A 25390-nucleotide genomic window follows, 5' to 3' on the forward strand; every position below is an offset into this window, starting at 1 on the left:
ATTAAGGACAATAGTTGTTATAATAAAAAATAGGATTAATGCATTAAAACGCAACGTTACCTCTTGCCAAAAGAAATATACCTAGACTAGACACTATGACAGACATTTAAAATAGAATTTAAAACATATTATAATAAATGATCCATTTAGAGAATGACAATGTTTACCCATAAAAATAAGCGTATTATTGATAATGTATAAACTCATAATAATGTACGCGATAGAAATATTTTAATTAAAATATGTATTTATTATGCACAAAATGTATTGTTACTTTATATTTGCATTTAAGTTGTTCTCATTTCAAAAACCTTACTCTATATTTATATTTCAAGATTTAAATATAAATAAATTCTATATATTATGTGCATATAAATACGCAGGGGGGATTTAGAAGTTTGGCGTCCTGGGGCACTGACAAAAATGCCGTCCATCCCTGATTTTTAGGTAAAATAGTTTTTATGTATCATTTTTCTAAAATTAAAATTGCTATTTAATTGCAGAAAATTTATTACGCATTACATACTATAAATCGTGGTGTTTGGCATCGTGCCTTAAGGCAAATTGCTGGAACTTCCGTAAAAAAAATTAAAATAAAAAAAGAACTTTGTTTTAAAGCGATCGCCCTGCTTTAGCTGCGTAAAGACAAAATAAAGAAGCGCGTAAGCGTCGCCCCGCAGAATAAATAATAATACAGAACCCATAGTAAATGTAAACAAAATTTATACTTATTATTAAAATATATGATAATTTGATGTGCATATGTTCAATGATCACTTTTGGCCGCCAAATGTTTCTTTTTCAAATTTTTTATTGGATCATCGAAACCGCTAGACCTGCCTCCCACAAATTTAATTAGTTTTCCGTTTTGTCTATACATGTAAATTTATTTTAATGACATTGGACGTTACATTTTTCAAAAACTGAATTATATTTTTGGGACCTGCTTTGGCCAATAACTAATCAGCACGTCTCGCTATCAATAGGAATCGGATCATTCAAATAAAATTTAATTTTAATAAATTTAATACATAAAAGTTAATAATTTACAAAAAAAAATCGAAATATGAAAAAAAGGTTTCTTAAATTCAATTTTCATCATTTTTCAAAAAAATTTAAAACTTTTTATAAAATGTAATTTTCAGTACGGAAAGTTTCAGTAACTTGCCACTAGACACCAATTTTCAAAAATATATTTTGTGTTTTATGAAAAAAGGTATAGTTTTGTGTCATTTTATAACTATGGTCTCATAAAATTGCCGATATATCTAGGTAAAATCTGGTTGCTCGATCTCCGCCAAAGCTGCGGATTTGCTTTTGCTTGCGAGAAGTATCAATTTTTATCATTTTACTACGGATACGCACAAAATCTTCAACTCGGGTGCTAACGATTTTTTTGCACTGTTAATTTTTTATAATACTTCTTGTATCATATAATAGGCGATGTCTTGCGAAATCGAAAATATTGCTTATATTAAATAATATAATATAATATATTACATCTCTATTTCGTATCTGCCTAAGAGCCTGTTTTTCAGGCTAGTAATCTGATGTCGTGTTACAATATGACTTTTTTGGTGGGATTTTTGTACAATAGTTGTTTGAAAGTAACTCTGCTGTTTGTACTAGACGGCAAAGGGCCGCACAAAAACCTCCTGGAGGCCGCATGCGGCCTCGAGGCCGCAGGTCCCCACCTATGAGCTAGCTAGAAGAACATAAAAAAAGCACTCTACTAAAATCAAACAATAGAAAAGAGACTCTACTGACGAGCAAATAATATTAATGTTTTATTTAACAGCAAAGGGATTAAAATAAAAATTGATTCTACTGACGAGATAATTACAATATAAATTAATATTATCGAATGGCATATTTGATATGTAACTTAAAAGGACTCTACTGACGAGCTAAATAAAAGTAAAAGTAAGAATCCTTTTTTATCAATCGAAATTAAATTTGTTCGTCAGTAGAGTCCTTTTTTATCTAAATAATCAAAATTAAATTTTTTTGCTCAGTAGGGTCCCTTTATTATTATATTTTTCAAAATAATTTGCTCGTCGGTCGAATTCCTTTTTAATAATATGATATTCCAAGTGAATTTGCTTGTCAGTAGAGTCTCTTTTTATATTATAATTTTCTAATTTGCTCGTCAGTAAGGTCCTTTTTTAATATCAGGATTTTTTAATTAATTTGCTCGTCGTCTCTTTTTATTATTATAATTTTTAAATAAATTTGCTCGTCAGTAGAGTCCTTTTCTATTAAAATTTTTGTTTGCTTGTTATGAGAGTTTCATTTTCTATTAAATTGAGATTTGCTTAATAGAGTTCATTTTTAATAAAAATTTTATTTGCTCGTCAGTAGAGTTACATCTCCACAAACGCGAGATACTATTTCGCATCATATTTTATATTCTCAATATGTCCTTTAACCAACCCTTGTCGTATCGAAAACCGCCCTAAAACTTTCTCTTTCTCGATTCGTCGTGTTGTCCGCCCTCGTGCGCCCTTGTGCGCAAGCGCCACAACGTCAAAGACAGATACGACGATACGATACGATAGCGATACGGTGGAGGGTTGTTTTACGGTAGAACGAGGGATGAATCTACCCGTTCCGCCGACACCGCTCTGTTGCTCGTCGGAAAAAAATTAACGGAAACATTCTGCCACACCACACCCCTCAGCTCACTCTCTCACCTTTAAATGTGATATTGGAGTGAAAAAGGACTCTACTGACGAACAAATTTAATGCAGAATGTTCCAATAAAAGTGCAAGAAATGGAGAAGTTATTAAAAAAAAGACTCTACTGACGAGCAAATTAAATTGCTATTAGAGGTAAAAAGGGACTCTACCGACGAGCAAATTCATTTTAGAAAATTATAATATTAAAAAGGGACTCTACTGACGAGCAAACATATTTTTTCGTCAATCTAGAATATTAAAAAAGGACTCTACTGACAAGCAACTTAGAAAATTTTAATACTAAAAAGGGACTCTACTGATGATATGATGACTATGATTTTGAAATAATAACGAAATTATTATCATGTTGTTATTCTTCACAAAAAGAACTCTACTGACAAGCAAAGTAAATACAGATTTTAATTTGCTATAAGGATAATTTTATAAAAGGGACTCTACTGACGAGCAATTTCGGAAATTTTTTGGAATTAAAAACTACCGACAAACAATTTTTACATTTTTTTTTAAAAAAGGGACTCTACTGACGAGCAAATAAACACAAAGGGACTCTACTGAAGAGCAAATCAAAAATTATAATATTAAAAAGGGAGTCTACTAGCAAGCAAATCAAAAAGAAAAGTGAAACATAAAATGAAAATCTACTAAATATCAAAGTATGATATAAAAACGAACTCTACTTATTAAATATCGAATTGTTTGATAAAAGTGAAAAAAATATAAAAACTGTTATTTTTACAAGAAAAGGACTCTACTGACGAGCAAAATAAATTATCATTTGGAACAAATTAATTTTTTGAATATGTAAAATCAGTTTGCTCGTCAGTAGAGTCCTTTTGTTACAACATGCCTTTAATAGTTTCTTTTCTTAAAATTTATAATCGGTTTGCTCGTCAGTAGAGTTCATTTCTCTATTGTGACGTCATAGTATTATTTTATTTGGAATCTAGATTTAGTTTGCCCAACAGTATAGTTTTTAGGGGACTCTACTGACAGCCCAATTAATTTAATTTTGAATAAAAATTTTGTAAAAATTATTTAAAACAAAAGGACGGTACTGAAGTGCAAATTTAGCTCGTCAGTAGAGTCCTTTTTATCATTAATATTTATTTGCTTGAAATAAGATAAATAATTCTGTGAATCGTGCATTTGCTCGTCAGTAGAGTCGCCTTTTTTCTTGACATTTTCATTTGCTCGTCAGAAGCAAATACTTTTAATACTAATATTTATATTTGTTCGTCCGTAGAGTTCCTTTTTATCAACTTGACAGTAGAGTTCCTTTTTATACATACTAGTACTAAACTATATACATATGAATAATTGTTCTTTTTATACCGATTTGTTCGTCAGTAGAGTCCTTTTTTTAATATTTTTGCTTGTTAGTAGATTTCCTTATAACTTAAAATTTCTATTTACCTGTCAGTAGAATCACTTCTTCTTTTCAATCATTTTCTAAAGCTCAAGTTGAAATTCCCCGTCAAACAAAAACATAAAATCCAGTTTAATTTGCTCGTCAGTAGAGTTCATTTTTAGAAATTTGTGAAAATTATTAAAAAAAATCGAAAAAGAAACCTTCGAGGCACAGTCTAAGTGACAACTTGGTACAAATATATTTGTAAGTGCGTTTAGAATGTGACTTCACTTTTTTTTCTAATTTTGTGAAAATTTAGTAAAAATGTAATGTAATTTTGGGTTAAAAAATTCGAAAAAATTACCCAAGTTAAGCACAGTCTAAGTGACAACATGGTACAAATATATTTACAACGACGTTTAGATTGTGACTTTACTGGAGCACTTTTCCAATTTGGTATAAAATTAGTAGAAATGTAATTTTGGGTTAAAAAATTCAAAAAATTACCCTGACTAAGCACAGTCTCACTGACAACCTCAAACAAATATATTAGCAAGGGCGTTTAGAATGTGACTTTACTGGAGCACTTTTCCAATTTAGGGGTAGATACATTCAAATTGAAATTTTCTTTTCTTATTTATAATTTGCTCGTCAGTAGAATCCCTTTTACATTGACATTTTATTTAATATTTTAGAACATTTTAATATGGAAACGGATATATATGGAAAAAGGACTGTACTGCCGATTAGAGTTAATTGGAAAATTATGATATGAAAAGGGACTCTACTAACGAGCAAATTTATTATCGATTATTGAGATAAAAAGGGACTCTACTGACGAGTAAATTAATTTTAGAAAATTATAATATTAAAAAGGAGTCTACTGACGAGCAAATTGATTTTAGAAGATTGTAATATTGAAAAGGGACTCTACTGACGAGCAAATTAATTTTAGAAAATTATAATATTAAAAAAGGACTCTACTGACGAACAAACTAATTTTAGAAAATTATAATATTAAAAAAGGAGTCTACTGACGAGCAAATTGATTTTAGAAGATTGTAATATTGAAAAGGGACTCTACTGACGAGCAAATTAATTTTAGAAAATTATAATATTAAAAAAGGACTCTACTGACGAACAAACTAATTTTAGAAAATTATAATATTAAAAAAGGACTCTACTGACTTCTCTCTTCTTTTACATTAACATTTTATTTAATATTCTATTAGATTTAATTTTCTCGTCAGTAAAGTTCTAATCAGTATCTTAAATTATCAGTTTGCTTATCAGTAGAGTTCTATTTTCATTTTCTACGTTGTTATTGAATTTGCTTGTCAGTAGAGTCCTTTTTCATCTTCTAAACACTATTATTATTATAATTATTATATTCTTAACATTATTAATAATAATTAGAATATTAATTAAAATGTAGCGTAAAAGGGACTCTACTGACGAGCAAATTAAATATAAGAAAAGAAAATTTCAATTTGAACCTATTTTGAATGATATTCACAAATAAAATAATAATATTGATAATAATTTATTATCAATATTATTATTTTATTTGTGAATATCATTCAAAATAGGTTCAAATTGAAATTTTCTTTTCTTATATTTAATTTGCTCGTCAGTAGAGTCCTTTTACGCTACATTTTATTTAATATTCTAATAGATCTAATTTTTTTGTCAGTAAAGTCATATTGCAAAATTATCAGTTTGCTTGTCAGTAGAGTTCTATTTTCATTTTCGTTGTTATATAATTTACTCGTCAATTGTCAGTAGGATTCTTTTTTACTCTGTTTTAGTTTGCACGTCAGTACAGTCCCTTTTTATCACAAAATTGGAAAAGTCTTCTACATTTTTTTAAATATTTTGTCAATAGTTTCGTTATCTTTTAAATATATTATTAATTCGCTCGTCAGTAGAATCCCTTTTCTTAAAAATATATTTTCTCGTCAGTAGAGTCCCTTTTTTATCAACATTTTGATTTGTTTGTTAGTAGACTCCTTTTTTGCTATTATTTTTTGGATACAATTTGTTCGTTCGTAGAGTTAAATTTGCTCGTCAGTAGAATCCTATTTTCTTTTCAAAAAATTATAAAATCCAGTTTAATTTGCTCGTCATTAGAGTTCATTTTTATCGATATGTTGAATTTTTTTTTTCAAAATATGAAAAAAGAAGCCTTCTGGGCACAGTCCAAATGACAATCTGGTACAAATATATTTGTAAGGGCGTTTAGAATGAGATTTTATGGAGCACTTTTCCAATTTCGTGAAAATTATAGAAAAAACAAAAAAAACTTGCTCATCTAGGTACAGTCTAAGTTACAACCTAGTACAAATCTTTTCGCAAGGGTGTTTAGAATGTGACTTTACTGGAGCACTTCTCCAATTTTATATAAATTTAGTAGAAATGTAATTTTGGGTTCAAAAATGCAAAAATCACCCTAAGCACAGTCTGAGTGACGACCTGGTACAAATATATTCGCAAGCGCGTTTAGAATGTGACTTTACGGGAGCATTTTTCCAATTTAGGGGTAAGATAATGGAATTTTTTTTAGTTAATTTGTTCGTCAGTAGAGTCCCTTTTACGCTAACATTTTATTTAATATATTAATAGATTTAATTTTCTCGTCAGTAGAGTCATATTGCAAAATTATCAGTTTGCTCGTCAGTCGAGTCCTTTTTTATTTTCTTATCATTATTATTAAATATTCTGATAATTATTATCAATATTATTATTTTATTTGTTATCATCATTCAAAATTCATTTAAGGGTTGCTTTTACCCAACCTGTTTATATTTCCCCTCTACGTTTTCATCGACCGGCGTCTACGCGCTGCCGTAGCAGCCGATTCAGTAGCCGACAGACTCGTAGTAGACGTAGACACACATTTCATATTATTTATTTGGAAAATAAATCATTTTGCTAAACTAAATAAAAAAGAGTAGTGCAAAGTGGTGGTAGTTTAGTAAATCATTCATTAGTGCGATAAAATATAGTGGTAAAGAATAAAAAAGATTGATATTGTCTATATGTGTGTTTATGTGGTTTTGTAGAAGTGTGTTGTATGGAGTTGGGTGTGTGTACGGAACCCTGTTGTTTTGTTTGCAAGGGTAGTAGGTTATTTGTATAGAGCTCGTCGAGACCTTTCATTTGATACCCCACATGCCTATATTTGAAGTAAAATGTGTAAACTTATGTTGGACCGCGAGTTCTGCAACCCAATGGTCTACTTTTGTTACATCTCTTGTAACTTATGAACGGTTTGTCCGATTTGAATGCAACATTCGACAAATTTGTGTTAAATTACTCGTTTTTTAATATGTTTAATAAGGTAACACCCTGCAGCAAGTTTTTGTACTTTAAATTTGCAAAAATAAGACGTTAGAAATTGAATAAACAATTTGTGCAGAACTCTATTGGTTATTTGAGTTTATTTTAATGATATTTGTCTACTTTTGTTACATCTCTTGTAACTTATGAACGGTTTGTCCGATTTGAATGCAACATTCGACAAATTTGTGTTAAATTACTCGTTTTTTAATATGTTTAATAAGGTAACACCCTGCAGCAAGTTTTTGTACTTTAAATTTGCAAAAATAAGACGTTAGAAATTGAATAAACAATTTGTGCAGAACTCTATTGGTTATTTGAGTTTATTTTAATGATATTTGTATAGTGCTCGTCGAGACCTTTCATTTGATACCCCACATGTCTATATTTGAACTAAAACTTTCTGACTTGTGTCTATCTTCGGGTTCTGCAACCCATTGGTCGACTGTTTATTAAACATCTTGTAACTTTTGAACCGTTGGTCGAAAATAGATAAAGTATTCTGCAAATTAGTTCTAAATTAAATTATCTATAATATTGTCTTGCATACTATGACTCTACGATGACTTGATACATTAAAATTGCAAAAGTTAGTTATTATAAATGAAATAAATTATGTGTACAGAACCCTGTTAGTTTATTGAGTTTGTATGTATGTTACTTGTAAAGTGCTCGTCGAGACCTTTCATTTGATACCCCACATGCCTATATTTGAAGTAAAACTTTCTGACCTAAGTTTGTCTTCGGGTTCTGCAACCCATAGGTTGACTTTTTATTATATCTCTTGTAACTTTTGAACGGTTTGTCCAAAATGGATGAAATATTCAGCAAATTTGTTCTAAATTAAATTATCTATAATATTGTTTCGCATACTATGACTCTACGATGACTTGATACATTAAAATTGCAAAAGTTAGTTATTAGAAATGAAATAAATTATGTGTACAGAACCCTGTTAGTTTATTGAGTTTGTAAATATGTTACTTGTAAAGTGCTCATCGAGACCTTTCATTTGATACCCCACATGCCTATATTTGAAGTAAAACTTTCTGACTTATGTCTGCCTTCGGGTTCTGCAACCCATTGGTCGACTCTTTATTGTATCGCTTGTAACTTTTGAACGGTTTGTCCAAAATGGATGAAATATTCAGCAAATTTGTTCTAAATTAAATTATCTATAATATTGTTGCGCATACTATGACTCTACGATGACTTGATACATTAAAATTGCAAAAGTTAGTTATTAGAAATGAAATAAATTATGTGTACAGAACCCTGTTAGTTTATTGAGTTTGTAAATATGTTACTTGTAAAGTGCTCGTCGAGACCTTTCATTTGATACCCCACATGCCTATATTTGAAGTAAAACTTTCTGACCTAAGTTTGTCTTCGGGTTCTGCAACCCATAGGTTGACTTTTTATTATATCTCTTGTAACTTTTGAACGGTTTGTCCAAAATGGATGAAATATTCAGCAAATTTGTTCTAAATTAAATTATCTATAATATTGTTTCGCATACTATGACTCTACGATGACTTGATACATTAAAATTGCAAAAGTTAGTTATTAGAAATGAAATAAATTATGTGTACAGAACCCTGTTAGTTTATTGAGTTTGTAAATATGTTACTTGTAAAGTGCTCATCGAGACCTTTCATTTGATACCCCACATGCCTATATTTGAAGTAAAACTTTCTGACCTAAGTTTGTCTTCGGGTTCTGCAACACATAGGTTGACTTTTTATTATATCTCTTGTAACTTTTAAATGGTTTGACCGAAGTAAATGCTAGATTTTATTGTGAAAAACATTGTCTAGTATAGTAACACTAAACAGTAACTTAGAATGCTTTAAACGGCAAAAAATGATATTTGGAATTAGTTAAATTATGTGTATAGAAGCTTATAGGTTTTTTTTAGGGTTTGTTATTAGTACATTTGGATAAAGCTTGTCGAGACTTTTCATTTGATACCCCATATGCCTATATTTGAAGTGAAACTCTTTAACTTATATTTAACTCCCAATTCTGCAACCCATTGGTCTACCTTTTATTAAATCACTCGTAACTTTTGAACCGTTGGCATATGATATTCGGCAAATTTGTTTTAAATTTTAATATCTATAAAATGGTCTAGTACAGTGAAACTCTACAGCAACTTGATATACTTTAAACTAACAAAAATGGACATCAGAACCTGAGTGAATGTCATGTACGGAACCTTTCAGGCTTGTAACGAGTATGTTACTATGATATTTAGATTGCACTCGTCGAGACCTTTCATTTGATACCCAACATGCCCATGTTTGAAGTAAAACTTCTTAACGCGCATTTGACCCGCTGTACTATTTGTAGTACAGCAACTCGTTTGTGTGCATTTATTTAATAAATCTCTTGTAACTTTTGAACGGTTTGCCCAAACTGAACGCAACATTCGGCAAATTTGTTCAAAATTAAATAATCTACAATATTGTTTTGTACCACAAAGCTCTACAGCAACTCGGTATACTTTAAAATAGCACTTAAATACTCAAGTACAAAATTACACTAGTTTCCATACAAAATTCAACATTTTCTAAGACTTCACACATATTGCGCACGATGACATATTGCATTGGAACGCAGTATACCGAGTGTACTTTTGTTTCAACTCATATAACTTCTAAACCATTCGGCTGATATGAATGATGTCTTCGGGAAATTTATGCAAAATTAAACAGTCTACAATATTGCTTATACCACAATGCTCTACAGCAACTCGGTATACTCTGAAATGCATTTGAAAGTGTACAACTTTGCTTCCGCCATTATTTTGGAGGACTCGCCTTATAAAATCCGGCGGAAGCAAAGTTGTATATTTAATATTGATATTGTTTTGTTTCGTCGCTTGTAACTTCTAAACCATTCGATTGATATGAATGATGTCTTCGGGAAATTAGTTCAAAATTAAATTATCTAAAATATTGTCTTTTACCCCAATGCTCTACAGCAACTCGGTATACTTTAAAATTGCAATAAATCAACCTTGATATGTTTTTAATGTTTGTTTTGATTTAAACACATATTTTATTCCCTTATAAAATTATTTAGCATCCCTTATCGACCCACTTTACTCACGGTGGGTTGCAGTAATCTATTTTTAATGACGTCATATGGGTTGGGTTACTTTGGGGTTGGTAATTCGGGTATAGAAAGGTCATGGACCTTTGATTAAACCTCAACCCTTAAATTGAAGACTATTGGGCCGATTCTCGGTTTCAATTTTACGACAAGTTCACACTTATGTCGTTTAAAATGTCATTATAAGTGTAACAGTTATTCTCGGCGGTATGTGTTTTATCATATGATTAATGACATTAATGTTACGCTGACCCTCTGAAAATAAACGTAGTCAGAAACTCGCACTTATCGCTATAACATTGACGAGAAGTTGTACTATGAACAGATTTGACATTTGCTATTTTAGCCCAGTCATTTGGTGCAAAAAAATGCTGTTGCCTTAAGAGTTTTGCGGATGTTTTGAAAATTGGTGATTTTATAGATTTTGATGTGATCTTTACGAATTTCAACTTTGCCACCTCGAATTTTTGCCGCTGCCGCCGCTATATTGAAAAAAATGCGTCAAAAATCAGTTTTTCAACGATATCTCCTTTCTGACTCATGTTACGTTAAAATACTTATATACAAAATTAAACTAGACAAAATTTTCTACAATTTATTCAATAACGTTTTTTTCTGTAACATCAATAGTTTTAGCGTACGTGCGCCGCAAAGTTTCTGCTGCTCGCGCCACCATCGGATATTCGGCCGCTCTTTGCACTTGAACGCATTCTCTCTAATAAATAAATAATTTCAATGTTGAATTAAGCTTTTCTGCTCAGGTCTGGCCTAGAAATAACATAATATAATTATTTTTGTTTTCCATTTTTATTTTTGCTTATAATTGAACATTTTAAATCATTGGATGTGTAATTTAATGCAAATTTCAAATTGTTTGTGAGAATAGTTTTATATTAAATTAAACTAGATTTTTTTTATAATTTACTTAATTAACTTTTTATCCCCAGTTTGATGTTCTCGATGGGTCATATGTTATTAGTTAATCGTCTTCGACAATCGAAACGTCAGAGGTTGAGGCACTTTCTTCGATATTATCCGCGATGGGATTATCATCATTGCAAAGTTGTTCGAAAATGCTATGTCCGTCTTCCTCTTCATCACTATCTTGTGATGGAACTTGTGCATTACTACAGGTTCCACTACAATTTGTGCAGATAACGGAGCACATCAATCCTGCCTTTCTGCATCCAAAGCTTTCTGACATCCCTTTTTGCATTTGCAAGAAATCAGTTTCAACAAGCTGTCCGGAGCTGGAGGCTCGAGTGAGGTCACAGGAATCAGGCCATTTTTGCTTTTTTTCCATCCCCATTATTCTGCATTTACCTCATTCCCATACCACTGCTGAATTTGGTGATATGTTCGGAATGAATGTTGTCGTGCTGCTGCGTGCGTTGGTGGTAGTGATGCAATATTAAATTTAATTTTGTATGCCGATTTTGTAAAGCACGCATATCTAAAGACGTTTAAAGATTTATTTGTTATGGTATTCTCATCACTACAGCCGTACAATTTAAGAAGAAAGCGTTCTCCAGGTGTGACAATGATCTCTGGATCAGCTTTTTGATTTTTAAATATATAAATAACTTCATTTAGATCTTGATTTTTACGTAGTGTATTTACATATTTTATTTTACCTTGATTAAAAATTGCTGAAGTTGTATCGCAGCCACTGAAGGCGTGCAAAAACAATATATGATCTGCTGCTGTTTTATCTATTAGGCTACTTGTAGAATTGTTGCAAAATTCTTCCTCTTCCCGGTTTTAGTAAATATATAGTAAAAATCAAGATCTAAATAAAATTATTCACAAGATAGTGATGAAGAGGAAGACGCAGATAGCATTTTCGAACAACTTTGCAATGATGATAATCCCATCGCGGATAATATCGAAGAAAGTGCCTCAACCTCTGACGTTTCGATTGTCCCTGAAGACGATTAACTAATAACATATGACCCATCGAGAACATCAAACTGGGGATAAAAAATATATAAAAAATCTAGTTTAATTTAATATAAAACTATTCTCACAAACAATTTGAAATTTGCATTAAATTACACATCCAATGATTTAAAATGTTCAATTATAAGCAAAAATAAAAATGGAAAACAAAAATAATTATATTATGTTATTTCTAGGCCAGACCTGAGCAGAAAAGCTTAATTCAACATTGAAATTATTTATTTATTAGAGAGAATGCGTTCAAGAGCAAAGAGCGGCCGAATATCCGATGGTGGCGCGAGCAGCAGAAACTTTGCGGCGCACGTACGCTAAAACTATTGATGTTACAGAAAAAAACGTTATTGAATAAATTATAGAAAATTTTGTCTAGTTTAATTTTGTATATAAGTATTTTAACGTAACATGAGTCAGAAAGGAGATATCGTTGAAAAACTGATTTTTGACGCATTTTTTTCAATATAGCGGCGGCAGCGGCAAAAATTCGAGGTGGCAAAGTTGAAATTCGTAAAGATCACATCAAAATCTATAAAATCACCAATTTTCAAAACATCCGCAAAACTCTTAAGGTAAAACTACTAAATGACTGAACTATTTTGACATTTATGCGTTTAACATGCTTCTTTGAGGTTATTGTTAATGTAAGCAAAGTGATATTATTAGGTTTGGTTTAGATTTTATTGTGAATTTCAAATTGTTAATATGGCGTTTTTTGGAATAATTTGGGCAGCAGATAGTAGGAGAAGAAGGTATGTTTGAATTTTAATATAATTCATACTGTTATTGTAATGAATGTATTACTCAAAAGTATTAAAATTATTAAATGCCACAACATTTTAGATACAGGCAAAGATACGCCCTTAGGTATCTCAGAGATGCAGATAAAATATGGGAAGTGAGTGATGAAATTTTTATAAAAAATTTTCGATTAACGAAAAATGTTATGAAAGATTGAATAGAACTGTTGGAACCACATGCGGAGACTCATACAGCATCATGGAGTATCCCTTTTTATTTGCAGGTATTGGAAATTAAAATGAATTAATTTTTTTGAAATACTAATAACTGAAATTTCATTATAGGTACTTACAGCGCTTCATTTTTTTGGTCATGGCTCATATCAGACTGATGTAGGCAATTGCCATTTAAATTCTATGAGCCAGCCTTCAGTCAGTCGCTGCATTAAAACAGTGACTGATTTAATTATAAAGCATGCTACACCAAAGTATGTGAATTTTCCTAAAACCTCATCAGAAAGAGATGAAAATAAAAAGAGGTATATGTTACACCACTTCGTGTACATTGAACATGGTCTGTAATATGTTGCTATTTAACAGATTTTATACGAAGTTTGGCATGCCTGGCATTATTGGGTGCATAGACTGCACACACATAAGTATAGTGGCTCCCAAAAAAGATCACCCCGTGGCACCAGCTGCTATTTATATGAATAGGAAGGGCTATTACTCAATTAATATTGAAGTAGTAAGTATTATTTTATTTTGCTTAAGAATTTTGAAGACTAACATGATAATAAATAATATTAGATATGTGATGCCGATGAACGGATATTGTTTGCGAGCAGCAGATATCCTGGCTCCACTCATGATGCAGCCATTTGGAAGGTTTCGACAGTCAGAGCCCTGCTAAATCATAATGCTGATGATGGGACATATTTATTGGGCAATTCAAGAATATATTTAATATCGCAAATCAAATAAGGAAAAAAATATATATTAGTTGTACATTTGCAGGAGATTCAGGTTACCCTTTGGAACATTGCCTACTCACACCATATAGGACGCCAGTAGGCTCTACCCAGGAGAAATACAATAAGTTCCACAAAAAGACTCGCAATGTAATAGAGAGAACATTTGGTGTTGTTAAAAGTCGTTTTCGATGTTTGCATCGTCACAGGACACTGCATTATACACCTGATGTGGCAGGAAAAATTGTGTATGCAGTATTTACTCTGCATAATATATGCAGAGTAAATAATATTCCTCTGGATGAAGAACTGACGGAATATAGTGATGATTTTGGAAACGGTTAGATACCAAATAATTGTATTTCAAATGTGTAGTTAAAATTAATTGATTTAAATATTTCAGAAGTATACAATGAGGCAGATAATATGGCATATAACATCAGAAATTCTTATGCCAGAAGATATTTTTAATACCATAACATTCACTTAAAAAAAAAGATTGTATTTTTATAGCTACATAAATGTAATTATTTTAAATAAATAAATAAATATATATATATATATATATATATTAATTGTTTAATATGAACAAAACAGCACTCAGATTTGTTTAACACAACTTTATTTTATGATTACAGACGTTTCGAGACCATGGTGTGTCTCATCTTCAGTGTAATTTCAAAAACAGTTACTTATATACTACACATTCTTTAATAATTTATTTAAATTTCATTTAATTTTTGATATACAAAAAACACCAACTATTCCTTGCAATGCTTGACACAGTACTAAAGAAACATATAACACTTACAGAAATATTCTAAACAAATTTGAAGTACTTATATAGATGGAGACAGAGAGGGTATCATTATAATGTAAACAGAAGGAGTGCTATCGCATACAAAATCGATAAAAATGAAAAAACAAATTAATTTATTGAAAAGAATAAGATAAATGAAAAAATTTATAAATTATTAATGATGTTTATATAAGTGTCATGTAAAATATTTGTGTCGGTTCTTAGATTTATGCTATTGTTAGTCCGAACTATTAACATTGATTCTGCTATGCTCCGTTTAAATAAGTCTTTCTCATGGAATAAAATTTGGGGATTGTCAAAATCAAACTTATGGTTGTTGATATTAGCATGATCCACAAGTGTACTTTTAAATTTTTTGTTATCTATTTTTTCACATTGTAATTCATGTTGCCTGAGTCTCTTTTCTAAGTTCTGGCAGGTCTGGCCAATATAAGAGCAATTGCAATCCAAACAATTTACTTTATAAACTATATCTTTCTTTTTTGTTAATGGAGTTTCATCTTTAATTTTGGAATATAAAAATTTTAATTGTTTTAATGGAGAAAAAGTAATACGAATATTGTGTTTTTTGAAAAGTCTTTTTGATAATTGGTTAAAATTATTGTCAAGATATGGAAAATTAATGAAAAAAGTTTTTTCAGGAACACTTGTTTTGCCAGGCTCTTCCGGTTTCTTATCAAAAGGTTCAAGTAATTTTGCGACTCTATTTTTAATAATTGGACAAATTAACTTATATGGAAAATTATTGCCAAGTAGGATCGTTTTAACTAATTTTATGTTTGTATCATAAAACAGGGGATCAGATAATAAAATAGCGTGATCTACAAGATTTAGAATGGTAGAAATTTTTATATTGAGAGGAACATGCGAATTAAAATTAATGTATCTCCCGGACCAACTATCTTTTCTGTACCAGTCTGTATAACATACACCGCCTCTATTAATGAGTTTTACGTCAAGAAAATGTATCGTCGAATCATTTTCAAGTTCCTGAGTGAATTGTAAAAAAGAATTGTACTCATTGAATTTGTTGAAAACATTATCTATATCTTTTTTATTAAGTAATATTAATGTGTCATCGACATATCTGAAATAGACCATAGGTTTGGAAGGTAAAGAATTTAAGACATGATTTTCCAAATCTTGTAATACTAAATCCGCCAAAACAGGACTTAATGGGCTGCCCATTGGACAACCTCTCTTCATCGTATAATATTTTTTATTAAAAGTGAAATATGATGCTTTTAAAAGTAATTCTATTCCTGAAATAAAAATTTCCATTGGTAAACAAGTGAATTCAACTATTTGTATCCATCTTTTCTTTATGGCTGTAATAATTAGATCATGCGGAAGATTATTAAATAAATTAATGACGTCAAGACTCATAAAGGAACAATCAGGAGGAACTTCTGTTTACATTATAATGATACCCTCTCTGTCTCCATCTATATAAGTACTTCAAATTTGTTTAGAATATTTCTGTAAGTGTTATATGTTTCTTTAGTACGGTGTCAAGCATTGCAAGGAATAGTTGGTGTTTTTTGTATACCAAAAATTAAATGAAATTTAAATAAATTATTAAAGAATGTGTAGTATATAAGTAACTGTTTTTGAAATTACACTGAAGATGAGACACACCATGGTCTCGAAACGTCTGTAATCATAAAATAAAGTTGTGTTAAACAAATCTGAGTGCTGTTTTGTTCATATTAAACAATTAATATTCGTTCCACTCATATCATAAAATTCTATATATATATATATATATATATATATATATATATTATATTAAATTTATTTTTTAATGTATTATTGAGAATTTTCAATTGATCAGCTATGCATTGCAGCGCCTCTGTCTGTTTCTCCATCATGTTAGTAAGAGACTCTGTTTGTCTTTTCAATACGTATTCCATTGAGTTTACGAGGTGATTTAATTCATCTTAAAATAATAAAATGCAGAATGTATCACATAGTAATATAAGTAATATTTAAAATAGAAGAAAAATTATACTTACTATTGCCAGAAGTTCTTCGTCTCTGCATTGGTGGTCTAGGGGCATCATCTAAAAATTCTGGAGGTGGCATTATATCTTCTACCTCAGGATCAACATTAACAGAATCAAGTTCAGCCTCGTTGCTGACAGATTTTTCGATAGGATACTATTAAAGAATTTAATATGTGTATATGTATATATACATATATATAATGAAATTACATTTAGTCCAATATCCATTTCCAGATCTGGATGGCCATCAATTGACCCTAGACCCCAAACACCTAAGGCCTTTTGTTCGACCTCTGTCAAGCAATTGGTTAATGCAGGCCCACCTCCTGTTGCTAAAGTATGAGCTTTTTGTTTCCTTGCTTTGGCTTTTGTCTGGTTTTTCTAACCCGCAAATATCTATATCAATTTAATAACATATGAATTATCATTTTCAAAAATAAAACATACTAGCAACAAAAACTTTTACCTTCATCCAGGATTCAGTAGGCCTATTAGGCCCATGACCACATGAGTTTAACAAATTGGTCAATTCCTCCCACTTTGCACTGAAATAATCCTTGTCGAACGAGGGGCTTAATTTATTAGCAACGAATTGTGGGTTGCTGATTAAAAAATCAACATATATTTTGTACTGCGCCGGATTAGTTTTTTTGGCTCTTTTCATTTGCGTATCACTGGCCATTTTGTATGTAAAATATATTTATCTAAAAAAATCGTGAACGCTTTTTGACTGGAAGTCCAGTACAAGTATATCCAAAATTGAAAAAACCGTTCGCGTCAGCACCGTAGAGATAGATTATTGCCGATTTCGAGAGTACAAACACAGAGAGCCAACATCAAAAAACCAAAATCTTTGTTCGCTCATGTTACGCCATAACACGATTCATTCTCATAAAATTGGTGCGCCGAGAATAACAAATCTTTAACATACACTTACGCGAGGCATGTCATGCTAACATGCAAGTGTGGTAACAGAGCGTAGCCATGTTAAGGCAGAATCGGTCTATATGTTTTGGTTTGAGATTTATTATTTTTTATTTGTATGTTAAGAAAAATTTGTTGGTTTTTCTCGCATTTTTGTTCTAGAAGTTATCAATTATACATATATATATATATATATATATATATATATATATATATATATATATATATATTGATTGTTTCTTTTCGGAACAGTAAATCCAATAATAAAAAACAATTTGTTTTTTGAAGATGTTTAATACGACGTTTCGGAACTAGGTACGTTCCATCATCAGGTTTATTCTGTCAAATACAATGTTTTTTAAAATACTGATTAACATTAATTAACAATGGTCAATACAGATTAATTAGAAAAAAATTTTGTTATAAAGGAATGGATTATGTACCGGATAGATAGTAATAAGACTTAACTAAAAAGGTTTTATATAAAATTGAGAAGCAAAAATTATTTACCTGTAATAATTTATATATCCATATCACTAATATTTTTTTGTTAAAAACACTCGATTTTTTTGGAAGATATTTGTAGATGTTACGACTACACAAGACTTAAACACACTGATATGGATTTCTGTCTGCCAGATGTAAAGGACAAAGCACGGAACTCTTGGCAAAAATGATTTTTTATGGCTCTTGTTTGGTAATTTACGAAAAAAGGAAAAATATTGCTTTAGTAAATGTTGAGAAATATTATGTATATATATATATATATATATACATACATACATGAACATGTATATGCACACCTACATACTCATACATACATATGCACATATCTATATATTAATGTATCCACAATTATACACATGAACACATATGCAAGTGTATGTGTATAGTGTATACCCAAAAACATACACATAAGCATATATATGGATGTACATATATTATAACATATATACATGTATATATATACACATATTCAAAAACTATTAGGATTAATTATTTTTAATCAGGTTTAAAAAATTTAAATATGAGTCATGAATGATATTGTGATCTGATCTTTTATTAACACTTTTTGACGAATTCAAAAAGATTAAACTGCTTTCAGAAAAAAGTCTTTTAAAAGTACAATCCTCTCTATATAAAATATTGGGTTCAAAGGTGAAATTATGTGAGTTTTCGATGGAATGCTGAACAAGAGTACTTTGGAAATTTCGGCTTTTATGATGAGTGACGCTTAATTCATGTTGTCTCATTCTCTTATGAATGTACTGTGATGTTTGGCCAATGTATTGTTTTTGACAATTTTTGCAAGGGATGGAATAAACTATGTTAGTATTGAATTTAGGAGGGGTGGTGGATTTAATTTTTGAAAACATTTCTTTAAAAGAATATAGAGCTGTTCCTGAAATGAAAATATTTTCTTCTTTGAGTAATTTGGCAAAATAATCAAATAAGCCTTCAATGTAAGGCATGCTGTGAAAAGTTGGTTTAATATTGTTGTCTTGGAATAACTTGGAGATGGATTGATAATTGTTACTTTTATGATAGGAAAGTCTTTTATTGGTAATGGAATTGATGAGGGTGAGGGGATATCCGTTTTCTAATAAAGTTTTAGTTACTAATGTTGTGTTTTGGGTATGAAAAGAAGAGTGAGACAACATGATTGCGTGGTCTATCAAAGAAATGATTGTATTGACTTTATAATTTTTGGGACAATATGACGCGTAATGAAGGTATCTCCCGGACCATGTAGTTTTTCTGTACCAATTTGTGCAAATAATGTTGTCAATTTTGTGTACAGTCACGTCTAAAAAGTTTAATTTGTTGTCGATTTGTGTTTCATGTGTGAACTGAATGCTCTTATTGTAATTGTTAAAGGTATCGATTATTATATCTGATTGTTCTTTGTCTATTATAAAAAAAGTGTCATCTCCATATCTAACGTAAAAATATATTTGGAAATTTAATGTGGAGAAAACGGAAATTTCAAGGGTTTGTAAAACTAGGTCTATGATGCCAGGGGATAATGGGCAACCCATAGCAGTACCTTTGATTTGTAGATAAAAATTATTGAAACAATTAAAATAAGAGCAATTCAGGACAGTGTTAATGATGTGTTTGAAAGTGGTTATGGGCAAGTCGGTGTAGTTACAAATAGTGGGCCAGCGTTTTTCAATTGAATCAAGTATTAAATCATGGGGAACACATGTGAAAAGGTTAATTACATCAAGGCTTAGAAAAATTTGATCGTCCGTAATGTTTCGGTCTTTGATTAGATCCACAAATTGGTAAGAGTTCTTTACATAGTGAGGAGAGGAAATTGTGACATTTTTTAAAATATTAGCAATGTGTTTAGCGATATTATAGAATGGGGAGCCAACGTAGGATACAATGGGTCTAAAGGAGCATTCAGGTTTGTGGACTTTGGGGAGACAATACATTTTTGGGGAAATAGGATGTTGTACTTTTAAATTATAGGCAAATTTGTCAGAAATGAATTTTTTATTTTTTAATTCATTAATTAATTTAATTGATTGTCTAGAAAACTGTTGTGTTGGATCATTTGTAATGATTTTGTAAGTAGTATCATCTTTTAGCATTCGTAATGTAGTGTTAGTATAAAATTCTTTGTCAAGAATTACCGTCATATTGCCTTTATCTGCTGGACAAACAATTATATTATTAGATTTAATGAATAATTTGGTCTCCGCTATATCTTTGTGTAGTCTTTTAAGATGAATATGTTGGAAACTCTTATCAACTTTTTTTAATTGTTTAACTAGTTTTTCACATAGTTTTGACCTGATTCGATTTTGCTTGTTAGTCTCAATGTTCCTGATATTGTATTCTATGTTACTTAAAATTTTTATGAAGTCATTATTTCTGTATTTACTAGGTGCGTAATTGAATTTTGGACCGAGTGCTAAAATGTATTGGATATTTTCTGGAATGACTATATTGGTTTTATTTATTAGCCATTTGTCTATCGAAAATTTAGAAACATGAAATGGATAATTTTTATCTCGAATTTGTATAAGATTTTTCAATTTCTGTATTTGTTTATTTTTAATAATATGAAAGTGTTTATCGTATTTTTTATTTTCGAATTCTAAAAATTTATTAAAAGTATTTTTATCTATTGTTTCTCGGAGTGTATTTATTATCTGATCTATTCGTGTTTTTTTATTTTTTATGTCAATAAAAGAATTTTTTATTTCTAATTTAAGTACTGAATTTTGTAAGTATGATATTTGCCGCTCAATTTTATATATATTTGAAGTTGTTTGTAAAAACTGTTGGTTGATAATATTAGTTATGAAATTCGGTATAATCCATTCATTTTTACATCGTAATAAAAATATTTTTTTGTTGATGGCTTTTGCATATTTAATATTGAGTTTTTTCAAAACATTTTCAAAACTCAATATTAAATATGCAAAAGCCATCAACAAAAAAATATTTTTATTACGATGTAAAAATGAATGGATTATACCGAATTTCATAACTAATATTATCAACCAACAGTTTTTACAAACAACTTCAAATATATATAAAATTGAGCGGCAAATATCATACTTACAAAATTCAGTACTTAAATTAGAAATAAAAAATTCTTTTATTGACATAAAAAATAAAAAAACACGAATAGATCAGATAATAAATACACTCCGAGAAACAATAGATAAAAATACTTTTAATAAATTTTTAGAATTCGAAAATAAAAAATACGATAAACACTTTCATATTATTAAAAATAAACAAATACAGAAATTGAAAAATCTTATACAAATTCGAGATAAAAATTATCCATTTCATGTTTCTAAATTTTCGATAGACAAATGGCTAATAAATAAAACCAATATAGTCATTCCAGAAAATATCCAATACATTTTAGCACTCGGTCCAAAATTCAATTACGCACCTAGTAAATACAGAAATAATGACTTCATAAAAATTTTAAGTAACATAGAATACAATATCAGGAACATTGAGACTAACAAGCAAAATCGAATCAGGTCAAAACTATGTGAAAAACTAGTTAAACAATTAAAAAAAGTTGATAAGAGTTTCCAACATATTCATCTTAAAAGACTACACAAAGATATAGCGGAGACCAAATTATTCATTAAATCTAATAATATAATTGTTTGTCCAGCAGATAAAGGCAATATGACGGTAATTCTTGACAAAGAATTTTATACTAACACTACATTACGAATGCTAAAAGATGATACTACTTACAAAATCATTACAAATGATCCAACACAACAGTTTTCTAGACAATCAATTAAATTAATTAATGAATTAAAAAATAAAAAATTCATTTCTGACAAATTTGCCTATAATTTAAAAGTACAACATCCTATTTCCCCAAAAATGTATTGTCTCCCCAAAGTCCACAAACCTGAATGCTCCTTTAGACCCATTGTATCCTACGTTGGCTCCCCATTCTATAATATCGCTAAACACATTGCTAATATTTTAAAAAATGTCACAATTTCCTCTCCTCACTATGTAAAGAACTCTTACCAATTTGTGGATCTAATCAAAGACCGAAACATTACGGACGATCAAATTTTTCTAAGCCTTGATGTAATTAACCTTTTCACATGTGTTCCCCATGATTTAATACTTGATTCAATTGAAAAACGCTGGCCCACTATTTGTAACTACACCGACTTGCCCATAACCACTTTCAAACACATCATTAACACTGTCCTGAATTGCTCTTATTTTAATTGTTTCAATAATTTTTATCTACAAATCAAAGGTACTGCTATGGGTTGCCCATTATCCCCTGGCATCATAGACCTAGTTTTACAAACCCTTGAAATTTCCGTTTTTTCCACATTAAATTTCCAAATATATTTTTACGTTAGATATGTAGATGACACTTTTTTTATAATAGACAAAGAACAATCAGATATAATAATCGATACCTTTAACAATTACAATAAGAGCATTCAGTTCACACATGAAACACAAATCGACAACAAATTAAACTTTTTAGACGTGACTGTACACAAAATTGACAACATTATTTGCACAAATTGGTACAGAAAAACTACATGGTCCGGGAGATACCTTCATTACGCGTCATATTGTCCCAAAAATTATAAAGTCAATACAATCATTTCTTTGATAGACCACGCAATCATGTTGTCTCACTCTTCTTTTCATACCCAAAACACAACATTAGTAACTAAAACTTTATTAGAAAACGGATATCCCCTCACCCTCATCAATTCCATTACCAATAAAAGACTTTCCTATCATAAAAGTAACAATTATCAATCCATCTCCAAGTTATTCCAAGACAACAATATTAAACCAACTTTTCACAGCATGCCTTACATTGAAGGCTTATTTGATTATTTTGCCAAATTACTCAAAGAAGAAAATATTTTCATTTCAGGAACAGCTCTATATTCTTTTAAAGAAATGTTTTCAAAAATTAAATCCACCACCCCTCCTAAATTCAATACTAACATAGTTTATTCCATCCCTTGCAAAAATTGTCAAAAACAATACATTGGCCAAACATCACAGTACATTCATAAGAGAATGAGACAACATGAATTAAGCGTCACTCATCATAAAAGCCGAAATTTCCAAAGTACTCTTGTTCAGCATTCCATCGAAAACTCACATAATTTCACCTTTGAACCCAATATTTTATATAGAGAGGATTGTACTTTTAAAAGACTTTTTTCTGAAAGCAGTTTAATCTTTTTGAATTCGTCAAAAAGTGTTAATAAAAGATCAGATCACAATATCATTCATGACTCATATTTAAATTTTTTAAACCTGATTAAAAATAATTAATCCTAATAGTTTTTGAATATGTGTATATATACATGTATATATGTTATAATATATGTATCCATATATATGCTTATGTGTATGTTTTTGGGTATACACTATACACATACACTTGCATATGTGTTCATGTGTATAATTGTGGATACATTAATATATAGATATGTGCATATGTATGTATGAGTATGTAGGTGTGCATATACATGTTCATGTATGTATGTATATATATATATATATATATACATAATATTTCTCAACATTTACTAAAGCAATATTTTTCCTTTTTTCGTAAATTACCAAACAAGAGCCATAAAAAATCATTTTTGCCAAGAGTTCCGTGCTTTGTCCTTTACATCTGGCAGACAGAAATCCATATCAGTGTGTTTAAGTCTTGTGTAGTCGTAACATCTACAAATATCTTCCAAAAAAATCGAGTGTTTTTAACAAAAAAATATTAGTGATATGGATATATAAATTATAACAGGTAAATAATTTTTGCTTCTCAATTTTATATAAAACCTTTTTTAGTTAAGTCTTATTACTATCTATCCGGTACATAATCCATTCCTTTATAACAAAATTTTTTTCTAATTAATCTGTATTGACCATTGTTAATTAATGTTAATCAGTATTTTAAAAAACATTGTATTTGACAGAATAAACCTGATGATGGAACGTACCTAGTTCCGAAACGTCGTATTAAACATCTTCAAAAAACAAATTGTTTTTTATTATTGGATTTACTGTTCGGAAAAGAAACAATCAATATATTGAAAAAATCCAGGACTTATCTATTGAATATATATATATATATATATATATATATATATATATGATATGAGTGGAACGAATATTAATTGTTTAATATGAACAAAACAGCACTCAGATTTGTTTAACACAACTTTATTTTATGATTACAGACGTTTCGAGACCATGGTGTGTCTCATCTTCAGTGTAATTTCAAAAACAGTTACTTATATACTACACATTCTTTAATAATTTATTTAAATTTCATTTAATTTTTGGTATACAAAAAACACCAACTATTCCTTGCAATGCTTGACACAGTCATATATATATATATATATATATATATATATATATGACTGTGTCAAGCATTGCAAGGAATAGTTGGTGTTTTTTGTATACCAAAAATTAAATGAAATTTAAATAAATTATTAAAGTCATATATATATATATATATATATATATATATATATATATGACTGTGTCAAGCATTGCAAGGAATAGTTGGTGTTTTTTGTATATCAAAAATTAAATGAAATTTAAATAAATTATTAAAGAATGTGTATATATATATATATATATATATGACTGTGTCAAGCATTGCAAGGAATAGTTGGTGTTTTTTGTATATCAAAAATATATATATATATATTAGAGATGGGTAACTCACTCCGGAGTTATGACTCGGATACAACTTCTCCCTCGGAGTGAATCCGAGTGGAGTTGTTTCACAGAATTTGTCATATCCGACTTTCCTAATCAGGTATTAAATCTGTTAACTCGTGCAGACATTTACTGTTTTTGGCGTTTTTGCTTTGGTAAGGAAGCGGTCGCTTTTCCGTCTCACAGGCAGTTTTATGACCTTTTAGGTATAAAACTCAAAATAATATCATTGTGTATTTTCC

The 25390-nt window shown here is 29.8% G+C and overlaps 1 protein-coding gene across 1 annotated transcript; it reads right to left on the reverse strand.

Annotated features, from left to right (window-relative positions):
- Positions 1-16244: 16244 nt before the first annotated feature.
- LOC113381206 lies at positions 16245-17676 on the reverse strand. Its single transcript, XM_026620170.1, has 5 exons — positions 17461-17676; positions 17205-17375; positions 17004-17148; positions 16839-16927; positions 16245-16250 (listed from the first exon to the last, which is right to left on the reverse strand). Exons 1-5 carry the CDS (start codon positions 17674-17676, stop codon positions 16245-16247), a joined length of 627 nt encoding a protein of 208 aa, XP_026475955.1.
- Positions 17677-25390: the final 7714 nt, after the last annotated feature.

This window comes from Ctenocephalides felis, unplaced genomic scaffold, assembly GCF_003426905.1.
Source record: "Ctenocephalides felis isolate EL2017-DRISC unplaced genomic scaffold, ASM342690v1 CF-g0.4_SCAFFOLD_02691, whole genome shotgun sequence".
NCBI classification, from domain to species: domain Eukaryota; kingdom Metazoa; phylum Arthropoda; class Insecta; order Siphonaptera; family Pulicidae; genus Ctenocephalides; species Ctenocephalides felis.

Bases quoted from the DNA above. Each gene is read 5' to 3' on its own strand.
- LOC113381206 (XM_026620170.1), bottom strand. From the start codon at position 17,676: ATGGCCAGTGATACGCAAATGAAAAGAGCCAAAAAAACTAATCCGGCG. The intron at 17,149-17,204 runs GTAATTTCATTA...ATTCTTTAATAG, and splicing joins AAATGGATATTGGACTAAAT to TATCCTATCGAAAAATCTGT. The intron at 16,928-17,003 runs GTAAGTATAATT...TATTATTTTAAG, and splicing joins ACGAAGAACTTCTGGCAATA to ATGAATTAAATCACCTCGTA.